The 17,447-nt window shown below is 45.2% G+C and overlaps 1 protein-coding gene across 1 annotated transcript; it reads left to right on the top strand.

Moving 5' to 3' along the window:
* Nucleotides 1–248: 248 nt before the first annotated feature.
* On the top strand, nucleotides 249–15,625 carry LOC139650550 (histone-lysine N-methyltransferase, H3 lysine-36 specific-like). Its single transcript, XM_071527244.1, has 22 exons — nucleotides 249–504; nucleotides 1,100–1,986; nucleotides 2,508–2,649; nucleotides 2,869–3,041; nucleotides 3,123–5,207; nucleotides 6,682–6,940; nucleotides 7,131–7,228; nucleotides 7,336–7,395; nucleotides 7,494–7,715; nucleotides 7,850–7,942; nucleotides 8,073–8,196; nucleotides 8,326–8,526; nucleotides 10,317–10,496; nucleotides 11,506–11,662; nucleotides 11,752–11,957; nucleotides 12,084–12,196; nucleotides 12,906–13,175; nucleotides 13,282–13,398; nucleotides 13,518–13,659; nucleotides 13,793–13,899; nucleotides 13,985–14,189; nucleotides 14,829–15,625. The coding sequence occupies exons 2-22, from the start codon at nucleotides 1,117–1,119 to the stop codon at nucleotides 15,623–15,625; spliced, it is 6,621 nt and encodes a 2,206-aa protein (XP_071383345.1). The 5' UTR covers nucleotides 249–504; nucleotides 1,100–1,116.
* Nucleotides 15,626–17,447: the final 1,822 nt, after the last annotated feature.

Genomic DNA, 17,447 nt, shown 5'->3' with positions numbered 1-17,447 from the left:
GCGTGCGTGCGTGTATAAGTGTGTGTGTGTGTGTGTGTGTATGTGCGTGCGTGCGTGCGCGCGTGTGTGAGAGGAGGGTGAGTGCCACGGCCCTCTGCAGACGGGGGGTTGGGTAGCTGTGCCGATTGGTTGCTGCTCACCAACACAGTCAGTCTGGGCTTGTTTTAACATAACCAGGGGCACTTCGACAGCAGGCACAAAAATCATGTAGTAAATAAGCTATTGTGACTGTTAGGGGACCAGTTATGGCACAGTGAATTTCGCCGCAGTTGATGTTGCAGCGTTATGGAGAGATTTGGTTGTTATTTTGTGTTTAAGGTGACAGTTTTTGGAGGGCCGCCGCTGATGAGGCGATGAAGTGCAGAGAATGAGAGCTGTGCCTTGGCCTAGTGCTGCTGCAGCTGGGATTGTGCAGATCCGCTTTCACAAACCGAGAAAAATACTCGCTTTGTGCCAAATTATCAAACATCCGCTGTTGGTTTCGTGGTGACCGACCTCCAAATGGTGAGTTTTTCGCGTTTTTTCACATGTTGATAGTTTTTTGAACTTGTTTCGATCAGTCCTTTTTGTAAGTTAATAGTAGCTTCCTATGTCGGTGTGTGGCTGTAGCTTATTTGTGTGAGCCACTCTGTTTCTGTGATGGCTCAGTGTCACCACCTCTACTACAGCCTGTGCGCTCCTCCATTGATTATAATAATCAGCGATCGCTAAGACCCACTATCAGCAGACAAAGCGGCGCTATTTTCTGATAGTTTGTGAATGAATTTGTGAACGGAGCAGGTCAGTGGTTGTATCCTGTGTTTTGTCTTGTGCCGTCCGACGGCCTCTAGTATGGAGGCCAGCAATGTCGGCTTATTAGTGTGTGTGTGTGCACTGCATGGCTGGAATGCTCCTTTATAGGTTTCTGTCGCACTGAATGTGATTGTCGCTCTATTTCCGCGATGTTTTTAAGGGTCTGTTAGTAGCCGGTGTTGTGAAGCAGATGTTTTGCTACATTGTACAGTGCATGAGCCACAGTAATCTCTCACAGAACACATTTAGTCAGAAACCTCAATGCCACATTTTAACTGGCCTAACCTGCATCTTTCTGATTTGACAGGATAGAGCCATGACAACATGAATCAGTCTTACAGACGGGCTGTTAGGGTAGGCTCAGTGTTTGGCTCAGGCCAGCCAGAACTGAGGCCCCCCAATGGCCTTACCACTACTTCCTATGGAAACCAATGTGGTGGTGCAAAGCGTGGGTCAGAGCAACCGTCGGCCATGCAACTGCCATCCTCCAGCCTCAAACAGCCACCTGTCCAGGGGTACAATCAGCCAGAGCGATCCCACTGCTACAGCCCGCTGAGGAGGCTGCAGGACTTGAACGCTCTGGTCAACAGGTCAGACCTGGGCAGCCACCAGAGGGACCTCCACACCAGGAACCACTTGCACTCTCCGAGCCCAATCAGCGACGACGACGATGAGTTTGAGGCTCCGTCAGTCCGGCTGCCCCCCTCTCCGGGCAACGATGAGATGGAGCCCTTCGAGGCCATCCAGGACGTGGACCGAAACGGCTTCTCCCCTCACAGTCCTGACAGCCTGGAGCGCTGTTCCCCCATCCCCAACGGCTACCTGCATTTTGAGTCCACGCTGTTTGACAGTGGAGACATCAAGGAGGAGGAGGAGGACGAGGAGGAGGACAATAGTAACGAGGAGCTGACACCTTTTCACCACTCCCCGAAATTGAGTCGGGACCGAACTGTGACAGACTGTAAGACCTCCACGTGCAGCTCAGGGGTGGACAACCAGAGAACATACAAACCTGCTGTCTTCAATCTGATGTCTAAAACTATATCTGAACTCAATCCCACACTAAGCCCCAGCGCTCTGCCTGAAATCAGCATGGGAGATGGGTGGAGTATGGGCGAGGATTCAGACAGTGATAGTGAACTCACCTCTCCGCTTGATCCTGCTCTCATCTCACCAGCTGGCACCAACTCTAACGTGAGTCTGAAACACCTGGCTGGGATATTTACTGAGTGACCTCTAACAAAACAAGGCTACATAATGTTACCGGGATACATCTTGGTTGTGTAATTCCATTGAGGAAGGCACTAGGCTTGTCCATCCATCACAGTGAGATTTAAGTATAATTTTATTGTAGTTTGACCAGCTGCCTGTGTTGCTCTAGATCTGTAGCTGTGCCATCCTAAATTGATCTTTCACAAATCCATTACACCATGTATTGGTAGCAAAAATAAAAACATACATTTCACAAGATAATACAATATATCAGTGAATATAAGACAACAGATAATCAATCTAAATCTGTGCTGCCATGACAGGAAAAACCTTTTAATTCTTCCTAATATTATTATAATAATATTACTCAAAACCTGAGTTCAATCATGGCAGAATTTATAATTTCATAGTAGCTATGTGATATATCACTGTTGAAACAAAGGTTTTAAGGTTTTGCATGTCTTCTGCATAATGTAATAATGTATTTGCATTGTCCTGTATAGTCCAACAGCCCAAAGAAAAAGCCCCTTCCAGCGGTGAAGTACTTGGAAGGAGACTTGGTGTGGGCTAAGTTCAACAGGCGACCCTGGTGGCCCTGCCAAGTCACCTGTGACCCAAAGCAGGGGTCCCACACTAAGATGAAAGGTGAGACTGGATTAATGAAGAGTTGTGGAGCTGAGAGGATTTGAATATGGATGTTATTATGTGAATGGACTTTGTCTAGCACTTTCACACCGACCACAGTAGAATGGATTATTATTATGTTATGTTGAGTGTGCAGGGTCATAAGCATGTTTTAAGATTCATGGCATTTGGCTCCTGTGATTTTTCAAATTCACCATTATTATTGTGATGTTGTTGTAGTGCCCAGCCACCGTCCTTGTCGGATGTATTTTCTGGAGACGATTGGGGAGATAGTAGAATGTTCCTGGGTCCCGGGGAAAGTCGTTCTTCCTTTTGAGGGAGGCCATCAGTTTGAAGACCTTCCGGTGCTTAGACGGAGAGGGAAGCAGAAGGAAAAGGACTACAAGTACACGGTAAATGTATAAAAAGACCCCAAAAATCTTTTTAAAGTTAATTTAAACATCACCTTTGATTGTTTATTCTGTTCTTTGCAGATACCCAAGAGTTTACTGACGGCGTGGAAAGTTAGCGTGGCAGAAGCTGAGTATCTGCTCCCAGATCGACAACGGAATGCTGAAAGTTTGCTTACTATATCCATCAACGGAGAGGAACGAGTGCCCAGCCCAGTCCCTACTGAAAAAGCACAGGAGCCCTCCTCTCTCTCTGTGGACCCTGGTAGATCCCCATCACCCAGTACTGCCCCCAATGGAAATGAGCACCAACCCATCACAAACTCTACTGTAGTTCCAGCCAACAAAAACAAAGCTTGCAAGAAGAAAAAGAAATGCTTGTCTGACATATTTGGCCATATAGTTGGTGGATCAAAGGAGCCATCTACCATCATGGATATGGTCGATCAGTTTCATACAGCAACTCATGCACTAAAAGAAGAGCCCAAGGACTCCCCTTACGCAGACCTGGATTCAGTTCCAATGCTCCACCGTCCCAAACGGACAGAAATATCCCCAACGCAGGACTCAGACAAATTGGTCAGGAAAGAACAGGTTTCCAAAAAAGTGAAAGATAAGGATAAGTGCATTGAGAAAATGACCAATCCTAAAAATGCAGATTCCTGCGATTCCTCTAGCATTTCAACAAATAAATCGATTTCTACTGATATAAAGTCTAAACAGGGTTTGGGCAGCTGTAATGAATTGCTGGACAGTTCACTTGATAAGCACTCTCTGCATCTTCCTGCCAGCAGTCGTCTGATGACAAGGGCTCTAAAAGCAGAAGAAGAGACAGAACTCAAGGATGCACTGGCCACAAGCCAAATCTCAACAGATGATCTCATTGATGACGATCACAATAACACACCTAGTGATGCTCAGATCAAAACTCTGTCCCCTAACTGGGAATCGCCCAGTAATGTATCATCCTCTACAAGTCACAGCTCTCCAAAAAGGCGTGCAAGAAAGCCTGATAAAAAGCAAATCCGTAACGGCTCATTGATGAAGCCTAAGTGTCCAGTGTCTGGTGTAGCCGCTGTGCAACCTGTTAAGATCAAGACGGAGAACATTGTCTCAGATCTGTCTTCCTGCTCTTCCCCTTCCTCATCTCTCTCTCCCATGGATGCTTTCCAGGATGTCAAGGAACTGACATTTAAATCTCTTGTGAAAGAGGACACCAGTGACTCTGAATCCAGTACTTTTCGGCCCGACTCCAATTATAAATTCAGTACCTTTCTGATGCTCCTGAAGGACATGCACGACACCAGAGAAAAAGAAGGCAAGCCCCTGACTCTCCCCCCCTCGCCGGTCCTGATCAAGGAGGAGCCCATGGTCATCCCTAACTCTTGTGATGGTGTTACTCAAGGAGACTGGACATCAGGGATCAAAGTAGAGAATGGCCAGCCAAGGAAAACCCCAACACCCCAAAACACAGCAGTCAAACCCAAGAACAGGACTAAAGCTATCATGATAAATGACACCTACAATTGTGAAGAGAATCTTATTCACTCTCAGATGGGAAGCTCAGACAAGCAACGTAGAAAGCAACGACTGCCTGCCAAACTGAAAGTTAGCATACCCGGCCTCTCTCCTGAGCTAGCTGACTTAGCCTATGGCAGAGAGTTTGTTAGTGGCCACGCTGACTTAGCTGAACCCGTACCTTGCCGCCCTGTCACTGTTGATCCCTCGGCTGGCTACCTCAATAAGAGCTCTGAATCCAAAGTGGCTCCAAAGAAGCGCTGGCAGGTGGTTGAGGAGGTCGCTGAGAACGTGTCTGAGGTTGGGGGTGCGAGCGGGGCGTCTGCTGAGGTGAATGGGTCCTACTCCATGAGAGGAACGCCGGATCTTGCTCTAAACCTGGGAGCTGAGCAGCAGGCGGAGAGTTACTCACACTTCTCAGAGAAATGCGACTCACTCAGTAAGATCCACATTGCTACTGTTCAGTTTGTCCGCTGTGACGCCGTAACGACTAAAAAGATAATATGTGTTATGTTTGTTTACACAGCTCATTCAGAAAACAAACGACTGCGGAAACCAAGTAAAAGGCTCCTGGAGTCAACTGAGGAGTATGAACAAATATTTGCCCCAAAGAAGAAATCAAAGAAAAACGGCCAGGAACCCTCCAAGATGGTAAGATGTTCACCTTCCTTTTAGTCCCTTATACTGCAATGGGAAATGCCTTCTACTTGCACAATGTCCTGTTAATATTTGAGTTCCTAATATAAATGTAAACATCATACTCTTTATACAATGACTCAGATTAATTTATAACCCTATTATAACAAACTATGCTATATACCAATAGTGTCCAGGATGCTGAGGCACCTATACACGTTGTCTTGTTGACTTTGTTTTTGCAGTTTATATAATCTCAGTTTCCAAGGCACTATTCAGAATATTCTAAATATTCACATATACAACGATATTCCGTAGTCCTTTATATGAAGATTCATAGTCTAGTAAGTAGTCTATCCTGAATAAGACTTCCCTTGGACTTGTGCTATAATCCAGAATATTATGGACAGGTGAACACCAGTGTTAGGCTCATTTAAACAAAAAAAAACAAAAAAAAGCAATACTTGTTACTTTTTTTTTTTTTAACTTAGTTTTTATTTCAGTTTCAGCAACTTATAAATCATATTCACAATTGTGTCTACTGTTTTTTCAGCTGTGCCTATATGGTTTATAGATAATTTAACAAAAAAACAACAACAAACAAACAAAAAAGGGGGGGGGGGGGTGTAAATGTATGTAACAGTATGGGTGTGTATGTATATGCATAAAGAGATAAGATGAGTTGGGGAGACAAAGATACATGTATGATTCAGAATGTGTAGAAGGATTTAGATCGCTTCACTGCATCAATATAGCCATGGCAGGGCTCCATCTTTTAATAAATATATCTCAAAGAGTATGTTATTTGTTCTATCTGATAAATTTCCCATACTTTCTCAGTCCATATATTGTATGTTGGGGGGTCAGGTTTTAACCACTTAATTGTGATGCACTTGTTACTCATTTCAAAAGGCAGTAATCTATCTACCTAAATTTCTGGTGAATTTTACACCATTTTACAACATTTATACAATCAAGCTTTTTTTCTCTGTTACCTATAACTTGTTGGCTGCTTTCTGTTGCCCTTTAAATCCAACTTGGTTTTCTTTCGGCATGAGTTTAGTGTCATGATGCTGTGAGATTTGATGTATTATTTGCAATGGAAAGATTTTTTGCACTTGCACACACTTTACAATTGCCAGCAATGTTATACTTTTGCTGGATAAAATAAAATATTTCCATGCGGAGAAACAAAACTTTTCTGCCATTTCTCAACTAAGCTTTGTTATTGTAAGAGAATGACAACTAATTATGATAAAAGCAAATTGAGGGATGGGTGTGATTGCAAAAGTAAGTTGTTTTTGAAAGGTCACTGAAATATTGATACTGAAACTGAAATAATTTCTTACACTACCCTTTTTTTTATTAGTGGTACTTATTACACTGTGGTCAGGAACATGTTAACCCAACACTGATCAACACACTCAATGCATTAGACTCCTAATGTGACAGATTCCAACAGTGGTTTGTTTGCTCGTCTGCCTCTCAGGGTCCTGGCACAACCAGTGATAATGTTACAAAGCAGATATCAGGGATGACGGCACCCCCCGATATCGGCACCATACCCGGGACAGTTACCTCAACCTCAGCCTTGGTTCCTGTAGAGCCCGCCAAGGCTCCGGCAGAACTGGAACAGAGTCTATCTCAGGATGGGCTTCCTCCTGTAGCACACTCAACACCCCCTGCCACAACACAACCCTCCCTCTCTGCAGAGACTGCAGAAGGAACAGATCTACCTCTTGAATCTGGTAAATAGATACTTAAGTGTGCTGCATATTGTCATCTTCATCTTATCCAGTATCAACTATCCTGCAGTATGATGAAGAATAGGCGGGTGCTGCAGGCCAGAATTGGAAATTACCGTTTTCTTTGTTGTGATATTCTTTCTTGAGTTTGAATAGGTAATGCATAGTTACATTACATTTGCTTTTGGCACAGGGTCAGTAACCCAAGAAAGAAAGAGGCCAAGGAAGCCGTCACACAAGGTCCTGGAATGCACCATAGAAGAAGTATCTATTACTCCTCCAAAGAAGAAGGTATGCTGGGACTGAGAAAAAGAAAGAGAAGAAGAGTTCTAGACAGTTTGGAATAGTTTTGAAAATGTTGCTGTATTTTCACAACTTGTTCTGTCTTTGCTTTCCAGGAGTCAAAGAGACACAGTGGAATTACCTCAGAGGTCAAGATGGTCGTCACAGACACTCAGGTACACAGAAGTACAAGTTGAAAACTAACTGTATAGTATAATGCCACAATTATAATGTTAATCACTCACTAAACACAATGAAACCTTGCTTTGGACAGGTTGCATCTGTGAAGAAAGAAAGGCCTGTGCCCAGCACATCGTCTGCCCCTGTCACTTCCCCCCAGCCTCCAGAGAGCAGTGATGTCCTCGGGGTCTTCACCCAAACCGGGTCTCCCAGCCCCCCAGGGTGTAAGACCCCAAAGCAGGAGTCAGACACGGAGGGCTGCAGCATTGGGGAGAGACAAAACCTACCCAATGGAACACTAACTCCCAAACCTGAGGTCTGCATGTTGCATTGTTCAGTCAGTTCAATTCATAATGCTCAGTGCTTGCATGGTCATAACTCATCTGTCTAAAGGGAAACAGAATCTTTAGTCCTCTGCCTTTCTTCACTATTCATTCCTCATCTCTCTAGGTGCTCTCTCCTGGTTTGAATGACAGTCTGTCCTCCCACATGGATGTCAAAGGGAAAACAGGAGCTACAACCTTGAAGGAGAATGTCTGCCAGGTGAGTCAGTCTACCAGGGAGTTTCCTGTTTTGTTTTTTTTTGCTTTTGAAGACTGTTTCCGACACACCCCTCATTTGTCTCAGTTAGCAGCCCATCTCACATTGTGTATCTGCGTGTATCTTCTTGCAGGTGTGTGAGAGGACAGGGGACCTGCTGGTGTGTGAAGGCCAGTGCTATGGAGCCTTTCACCCACAGTGTATTGGCCTGTCTGTGGCTCCCAAGGGGAAATTCCTGTGTCATGAATGCAACACTGGTGGGTACAAGTTTTGCTTCCTATGAAGGAATGTGAAACCAATCTGACATTGATCATGAAGTGTCTTTTAGGTGTTCCACCATGCATATAGTTAAGAAAAACTACATTTCTTCTGTTCCTTTCTTTCAGGTGTCCACTCATGCTTTGTGTGTAAGAAGTCTGGTAACGGGGTAAAGCGATGCATGATCCCCATGTGTGGGAAGTTCTACCACACAGACTGTATTTTGGCCCACTCAGCCACCCAGCCACAGAACAAAGGCTTCCGCTGCTCCCTGCATGTCTGTCTGTCCTGCCACATCACCAACCCCCTAAACCTCTGCAGCTCTAAAGGTGAGCGCTAGATTTAAACCACACAGTATGATATCCTTAACGTGATAATTGTGACAAAAGACAATTTATTGAATTTGGGCCTGATTCAGACCGCCTAGTTACACAGGTCTTACCCAGATTGAGATACACACTTGTGAGCTGTTCCTTCCTACTTGGACTATTGATGCGCACACTGAAGATTTTTCAAAAGGTGTACTCTAAACCTTAGCTTCCCTGACCTTCCCTCCAGTTTTTTTCTTTATATAATTGGATCTTGCATCTTTGCACATCAGTGTCTGGCCAATACACACCTGGTAACCCCCATCCCATAGGTATCGGGGTATAGGTTTATGCGTGGCTAGACAAGTGGGAGCTGCCATCCATGTACCTTGGTGTTCATGCTTCTCATGACGACTGCACGCCTGAAAACTGCAACACGTTAATAGTTGCTGTAGAACAATTCAGCTCTCCACACCCCCCAAGATGAAACAAGAACCCCACCAGAATTGGCCAGTAGTTCCGGTTTCTCTTTTTTCAGCCAATCTTGGACTGACCTGCTGCAGCGCCGTCTGGGTCGTTTAAAATTTCAGGTGGTGCACGGCCTCTCATATGACTCCAATGGGGCCAGTTGTTTTGGCGGCAATTACATAAATCCATGCATACTCCATCGTGTTTCCAGATGATGCACAAACCAGTTGACCACCGCTGACAGGATTTGTTTTATCGCACCATTCTCGGTGAAATCTAGACACTGTAGCGCACGATAATCCCAGGAGGTGGACTGTTTCTGAGATACTGGAATCAGTGTGTCTGGCGCCAACAAATCACACATCTTGCCCACACATTTCATCGAACAGTAACTGAATATCTTGGCCCTGTCTGCATGTGTTATTCTTGTGCTTTATTTGTATGTGACTCACTGTGCGGAGGAGTGAGCTGTGTGTGTAAATGGAGAGGTATACCTAATAAAGTGAGTGTTTATTCTTTGGCATGTCTGCTCATTGCCATTGAGAACTGTGCCAGTGTGTGTGATCTAGCTCCACAAATCATTTTTCAGTAGACTGCACAGTATTGAGGCTCTGTCCACATGTAAACAGGGGATGCACTAGATGTCTGTTAAAGTCAGCGCATTTGAGCAATTTCTTGGCACCCTTGTACACCCTGCAGTACCGTCTCTTTTTGACCGTCTTTGTGTATGAGCGTAGGTCGGAGGAACGAGGAGAGAGAGGAGACGGCCTGTGAGCGAAGGCACATTCAAAGCATTCCATGAAGCATTTAGTGGACTGAGATCGTTATGATGTTGTTAAAGATACAGGTTATTGCTTCAAGTTTTTGTGACTCAACGATTGATTTTGTCTTATGCACTGGGTATTTATTATTATTATTATTATGCAGATTTTTTGTTTTGCATCAGGAAGTTAGACATATTGCTGGGTTTTGGGCACGTAAGGAAAGGAGTGTACACATGAACTTAAGTCAGAGTTGGAATCCATGTATTGTAATGTGGAGGTGGACATGCCTTGATTTACATATTCATCACCTCAAATAAGTACACATCTTGCAGGAGGCCACGTATCCCTGTGCGTAACTCCAGTGTTGGAGCTGGAGCAGTAGGGTTCACACGTAAAGAACGATTTCTTCAATATCTGAATCAGGCCCTTTGTGTTTTTGTCATAAAATTTATCATAACTGCAAAAAACTATTGCAGAACTTTGTGTGTGATTAGGTTGTTGTTCCAAAGCTTGAATGAAATGTCCAGATGTGTGTTTGCAGAGACTAAAGGTGTCTTTCCTCCTTCTTCTTTGGTGTAGGTCGTTTGGCTCGATGTGTGCGCTGCCCTGTGGCCTATCATGCCAATGACAACTGCATGGCAGCAGGCAGCTTGGTGCTGGCGAACAACAGCTTCCTCTGTCCCAACCACTTCACTCCCCGCAAGGGCTGCAAGAACCATGAGCACATCAACGTCAGCTGGTGCTTTGTCTGCTCTGAAGGTGAGTCTGGTGATTTGTGTAACTCGCTATTGTCATCAAAGCTGATCTACTATGTGATCATCAACTTACTTTAAGCAAACTTGTATATTTCCGAATATGAGTTTATACCATAAAATAACTTCTAGGCGTGTTCACACTATTCCACTTTTTTCAAACTGTGACCATATGCTAATAAAAAAGGGGAGTGGCAGCAAGTTGGACAAAAAGTGTTGGCTTTGGAAAAAGCACTGCGCCTCACTTCTTAGGCAGAGCAGAGTGCTCTCTAAATTTAATTTTATGCTCCATCCTGTTTTCCATTCATACGCTCCCACTTGGCTATATCATGCGTAAACACAATATTTCCCTCCATTGGTACGCCAACTACAAACAGATATATCTGCCCCTGAAGCTCAGTGACTCAAACAGCCTAGCTACTCTCAAGGAATGCCTCAGTGATACAAGTGCCGGACGTTACACAATTTCCTGCAGCAAATAAGAAATTGTTTTATTTTGACCACCATACACTTTTGAATTGTTTCATAATCAGCCAATATGAAGCCAGCTACCAGAAATTTGGGAGCTATTTTTTATCCTGGCTTAAGCTTTGATGAACATAAAGAGAGTGGTACACACTTGCTTCCTTCATTTGAGAACTATTTCCACAATTACGGGTTTTTATCATTATGTAATCTGGAGAAAGTCATTCATGCTTTTATCTGCTCACGTTTCGTTTAGATTACTGTAACTCTATTCTAGAATCAATAAAAAGTCTCAAAGTCTCACATCTCTCGTTTTACAATGTAAACAAAATGCTGCATGTCATCACCAGCTGAACAGAGCGTCTGGCGCTATGGAAACAAAGTGCACATCACATTCCTGCTTTTCCATATTATCAGCGCAATATGTGTTTGAATCACAAAATGCAGTTTTGTACTGGTTTTGTTGAATAGTGTGAACACGCCCTAGGACGGGAAGCTTTTCACTTTTTTGCAGTCTCAGTTGTGTGTTGTGTCTTGCTGTGGGGTTGCAGGGGGCAGCCTGCTGTGCTGTGAGGCCTGTCCTGCTGCTTTCCACCGGGAATGTCTGAACATGGAGATGCCTCAGGGCAGCTGGTTTTGCAACGATTGCAAAGCTGGAAAGAAACCTCGCATCAAGGACATCCTGTGGGTCAAATGGGGACGATACAGGTAAGGAGAGAAAAATAGTCTTCCCCTATATTGATAGCGGTTCTCACCAAAAGCTGATGAACGTTTGACCCCCTGGTCTCATTGTTTAGGTGGTGGCCCGCAGAAGTCTGTCTTGCCAAAGACGTCCCAAATAACATCTTGAGGATGAAGCATGAGGTGGGAGAGTTCCCGGTGCAGTTCTTTGGCTCCAAAGACTTTGTGTGGACGTACCAGGCCAGAGTCTTCCCCTACATGGAGGGAGACACGCACAACATAGAGAAGATGGGCAAGGGTGCTGATGCAATCTACAAGAAAGGTATGTAGTCTATTGACTGTATTTTTTCAAGTGCGCAATTGAAAATAAGTTATTACACATCTTCATTTTAGTTTAGTTTGCTTATTTTTTTAACAGTTTTAGTAAAGATTGTATCTGTCCTTGTAGCCCTGACTGAAGCAGCTGAGCGGTTCAGAGAGCTGCAGGCAGAGAAGGAGATGAAGCAGCTTCAGGAGGACAGAAAGAATGACAAGAAACCTCCTCCATACAGACACATTAAGGTACAGTGCATCAACAAATACACACTTGTGCTTTGCAAGCCTGACTGACAAATGGCGCTTTTCCACTGCATAGTACCGGCTCGACTCGACTCGACTCGACTCGCCTTTTTTGGTTTTCCACTGGCCAAGTACCAGGTACCAGGTACTAGGTACTATATTACGTAGTACCTGGTACTTTTTTTCGTACCACCTCCGTCGAGGTTCCAAGCGAGCTGAGGCGATACCAAATGGTGACGTGAAAACACTGCAGACCACTGATTGGTCAGAGAATCGTCATCGCGACACGGGACGTATATGCTAACGTTAGCTACCAGGCTAGCGGTTAGCTTACCCTCTTGCGTCGCCTTGAGCAGCCAGAGAGCAGTCTGCTGTCTCGCTGCCTTCAGCCTCCTCTGAAATAAAATCTGTCTCCTTGCTGTGACTAACAGCCACATACCGAGAATCAAGAACACCATCGCTTCGATATCCTCCATTGTAGCTGTGTGTCGCGTTTTATGCAGCGTCGCAGCGTCGCTATGACGACCAGTTTGGGGGGTGGGGCACACTGAGGGGGTACTATGTGCGGTGGAAAACCAAGTGGTACTACCAAAAGCGAGTAGAGTCGAGGCGAGGCGAGGCGAGTTGAGCCGGTACTATGCAGTGGAAAAGCGGCAAAACAGTCTGATAATGTGTAAGCTAAAAAAACTGTGCCATTGTCTCTGACTCTTAGGTGAACCGACCAATTGGGAAGGTGCAGATCATCACGGCTGACCTGTCGGAGATCCCGCGCTGTAACTGCAAGGCGTCTGACGAGAACCCGTGTGGCATAGACTCGGAGTGCATCAACCGCATGCTGATGTACGAGTGCCACCCTCAGGTGTGTGTGGCGGGGGAGCGATGTCAGAACCAGGCCTTCACAAAGCGCCAGTACACCACTGTGGAGATCTTCAGGACTTTGTCCCGCGGCTGGGGCTTACGCAGCGTCTGCGACATCAAGAAGGTAGGCAGCCGGGAGAAATCGGAGAGAAGATTTTTTTTTCTAAATGTGATATGAACTAATCACATTTTTCTTTTCTCTTTTCTCTGTTGCTTTCTCTCCCTCTCAGGGGGCCTTTGTGAACGAATATGTGGGAGAGGTGATAGATGAGGAAGAATGTCGAGCCAGGATCCGACACGCTCAGGAGAACGACATCTGTAATTTCTACATGCTTACACTGGACAAGGTGAGTCTGAGCCAAACTAAACGATCTGTATATGGTGCAAGGGAGCAACACACATGATTTGTAATTCAAATCAAATGCTGGGGGCATGTCCTAAGCCAGTTTGTACGTTGTTATGCCAGGACCGGATCATTGATGCCGGACCCAAGGGCAACCAGGCTCGCTTCATGAACCACTGTTGCCAGCCCAACTGTGAGACTCAGAAGTGGACTGTGAACGGGGACACCAGGGTGGGGCTGTTTGCTCTGCAGGACATCCCAAAAGGTCCCAACTCAGTCTGGATTACTTGTCTTTTTATTGTGTATAGAGTTTGTTTATATTATCAGTGAGTAATATAAGAATGCAGACTTATTATAGTCTTGAGTACAGTGTGGAGCTAATGCGGTACATACAACAGGTGTGGAGCTGACCTTCAACTACAACCTGGAGTGTCTTGGCAATGGGAAGACTGTGTGTAAATGCGGAGCGCCCAACTGCAGTGGTTTCCTGGGTGTCCGACCAAAGGTGAATACTCACATTTCAACAGTTTTATCTCAGCGCACATTTTCAACCGTTAGACAATCTTCTGACCATCTTTGTCCATGTGCAGAACCAGCCGTCCGCAGAGAAACTGAAACTGAAGGAAGGGAAGAAGAAGGTCCCTGTGAAGAAGAAGACCAAGCAGGAGGTGACCAAGGAGAGGGAGGACGAGTGCTTCAGCTGCGGCGATGGGGGACAGATCGTGTCCTGCAAGAAGCCTGGCTGCCCCAAGGTCTACCATGCCGACTGTCTCAACCTGGCCAAGAGACCTGCAGGCAAGTGGGGTGGAGATGCTTCATTGTTTACGACATGCAGTTCTGCCAGGAAGGCTTTGTACCTACTGTATATTACACTATTAAAGGGGCATTAAGCAATCTACGACTTTTAGTGGTTTTATGACTTTTATGACCAAGAACAACACTGACAGGTCTCTGGCACAGCTTACGGTGGCCTGTAATTGACATAAATATTAAAGTCACATTTTTACACATTTAGACACTAGCTAATTAGAGTAGAGATCCAACAGAAACGTCTAGAGAAGAGGCTTTTTGGCTTTAGAACGAAATGTTTTGCAATGCTGATTGCTCCGACCTCCATCATTGAACAGCTGAAAATGCGAGTAGGTGGGGAGGAGGAGATTACGGGTGTCCTGAAATTCTAATGGATGTGGTGGTTTCAGTTCCAAAACAGAACGTACGGGCCAGAAAGTGTGTTTTGAAAGGCATAAATCTCAGCACCTGGCAAAGTAATTGAGTCCTTGGTATTGATCAACCACCCTATCAACCTCTGCAGTTATATCATGGTCATTTTATGCGATATGAGACAGTAGAAATTGTACTTATTGCACCTTTAACCTCAAAATTACCAAATCATGTTGGCTGTCATGAGCAATAATGGTGAACTTGTGTCCCCAGGGCGATGGGAGTGTCCGTGGCACCAGTGTGACGTCTGTGGTAAAGAGGCGGCCTCCTTCTGCGAGATGTGCCCCAGCTCCTACTGTAAAGAACACCGCGAAGGCATGCTCTTCATCTCCAAGCTGGACGGCAAGCTGTCCTGCAGCGAGCACGACCCCTGCGGGCCCGACCCTCTGGAGCCGGGGGAGATCCGTGAATACGTGCCCAACATGACCTCCGTGAGGCCCGGGGCCGCGGCCTTGCCTCTGCCTCCCTCCCTGGTCCCGGACTCCAGAGCCCACTCCACCGGCCTGCCCTCCCCTGCCGGCCGGGCCGCGTCGGCCAAGCGGGACCCCCCCCCTCGCCTCTACATCAACACAAAGACCGCTACCTCGAGCTTCTTACCCCCCAGCAGGTCCTACCTCGCAGACAGAACTGAAGGGACGCCGTTCTCCACTCCTTCCCCCTCCTCCAAGGGCGAGAAGGAGGACGGTGAGGTAGAGGACGGGGAGGTGGACGAGTTAGAAATGGAGGAGGTGGAAGAGGAAGATGAGGAAGCAGAGGAGGACGAGGAGGAGGATGACGATGACGACGACGACGAGGAGGACGAGGAGGAGGAAATGGAAGAGATGGAGATAGTGGAAGATGAGGAGGATGAGCAGCAGTATGGAGGTGAACTGGTGGGGGAGGAGGAAGAGGAGGAGGATGACGAGGAGGGGGATGTGTATGACACTTGGGGGGACTATGTGGAGGAAGACGCTGAGGAGGGAGAGGTGGAGGGGGAGGAGTGGGGGAGAGTGGAGGATGATGACAAGTGAGCTGCCTCCCCTCCCTCTGCCACTCGGCAGGCGGCTCTCGACAGACACTTAGAGGAAAAACAAACGTAGGAAAAGACTATAGAGAGTTTGTCCGTTTGGTACCTAGTTGAGTGCGACACTGCCTTCATTTTGGTACTGCATTGCCTTCCCATCCCCGGGGCTGCGGACCGACAGTGGGGATGCGTACTGGTGCTAAGGCTCGAGGATCCGCTCGGTCCTGTTAAAACTTCTGTCGATACGTTTATTTGTGTCTGGTGCTGTTATGTTCATTATTCTTTCTCTCAAAGTTGTTTACATTTTCTTTTTTTTTTTAAATGTTTGGAATATATAAAAAAAGGAAAAAACAGGATGAGAAGTCTCACCCGACCACTGACTGTCATCACACGGGCATCCTATCTCGTTGTCATTTGTTTTAATCTTGTCTTTCTAAATTACAAGAGTGGTCGAAATAATGTTCTCACTGATCCATGTTATAAAAAGACACACAACAACACAACAACACCTGCTTGATGCTTCTAACGAATGCAAAAAAATAAACCCCATTCGAATCATCGGAATTGCAGAGCTTCTCCCGAAAGAAAAGTCATCTCTTATTTTTTTTGTGATTCTACTCATTCTTCTAAATTCATCCTCTTCCTCCATTTTACAGGTAGGTCAGAGCTCAGGGCCGGACACAGAGAGGATGACATTTCTGTCATATAACTGGCTCCAAATGCATCACAGATATCACTAACACTGGTTGAGCACACATCATCATTGTTCCATCCATTAAATTAGAGTAAAATCATAATTTCCTTCCCTCATAGGTCACATCTGGTAGAGGAATGTCTGTCTAAAAGCATCAACACAATATACGACAAGGCCAGATTGAAATATACTGCTGTGAGATGTCATGTTTTGTATGTTTTAGTGTATATATCTGGTAAATAACCAAGCAATACAAGTCATGTGATGACTTAATGGCGTACAGAACAGTGCAGATTTTTATGAAGTAGAGTTTTATACCTCTAAAATGGGTCTTGTGGTGCTGCAATCCTTTTTACACAACGTCCTTGGTGCAGGCGGCTCTGTCTGAGATTTGCTCATGTCGCTTAATGTTTATTGTTGGTTTCTAAAAAAAAACCCAACTGGAATGTCAGTGTTGTTTCATTGCAGATTGTCAGGCAGCTTCTGAATCACTGGTCGGTTGTCACTCCTAAAAAGTTGTCCAGGTGCCAGTGTTCCCCAAGCTGCTTGTTCCAGAAATAGCTGAGATGCCTCCGGTTCCCTCATTTCACTTCATTAACTTCAGCTGATATGGTTTGGTTTGGTTTGGTTTTGTTGTTACTTGCCCCAGTGGTATTTGTCCATTGGAAATTCACGGTGCTTCCTTGAACCGGTTTTGATCATTTTTCCTTTAGGTTTCCCCCCTGCAAACTGTGCAGATGGCAAAATGGACATTTTGAGTTGAGTCCTTTCCCATGAAGAATCTAGCTGGTAAACATTTGTGATTTAAAGTTATGCATTTAACTGAAATCTGTTCACCTATTTTCTACTGTTCACACAATTATTTTTTTTATTTCAAGATTGAAAGTTGCATTTTTTTAAAGAAAGCATGTCATTTATCAACATAGTTAAACCACTTCTACAAAATGCCCTATACAAATTAAAGAGCAGTTAGATAAAATAGTTAAACTCTTTGTTATATAACTGCAATTACCACAGTTGTGGGTGGAATATTAATGAAGGAAACATACAAACACAACATTTAAAAGTCACAGAATGCTAGATGAACGTGCTGCCTTTGCAGACAGATTTTGAGGATTTTTTTGAGAAAATTGTC

This window comes from Centroberyx affinis, unplaced genomic scaffold (assembly GCF_046629955.1).
Source record: "Centroberyx affinis isolate AG114_WGS23_722 - 3 ecotype Tasmania unplaced genomic scaffold, CSIRO-AGI_Caff_v1 ptg001510l_1, whole genome shotgun sequence".
NCBI classification, from domain to species: Eukaryota; Metazoa; Chordata; class Actinopteri; order Beryciformes; family Berycidae; genus Centroberyx; species Centroberyx affinis.
Note: the sequence above shows the minus strand (reverse complement) of the source record. Positions and strands in the feature narration are given on the sequence as shown.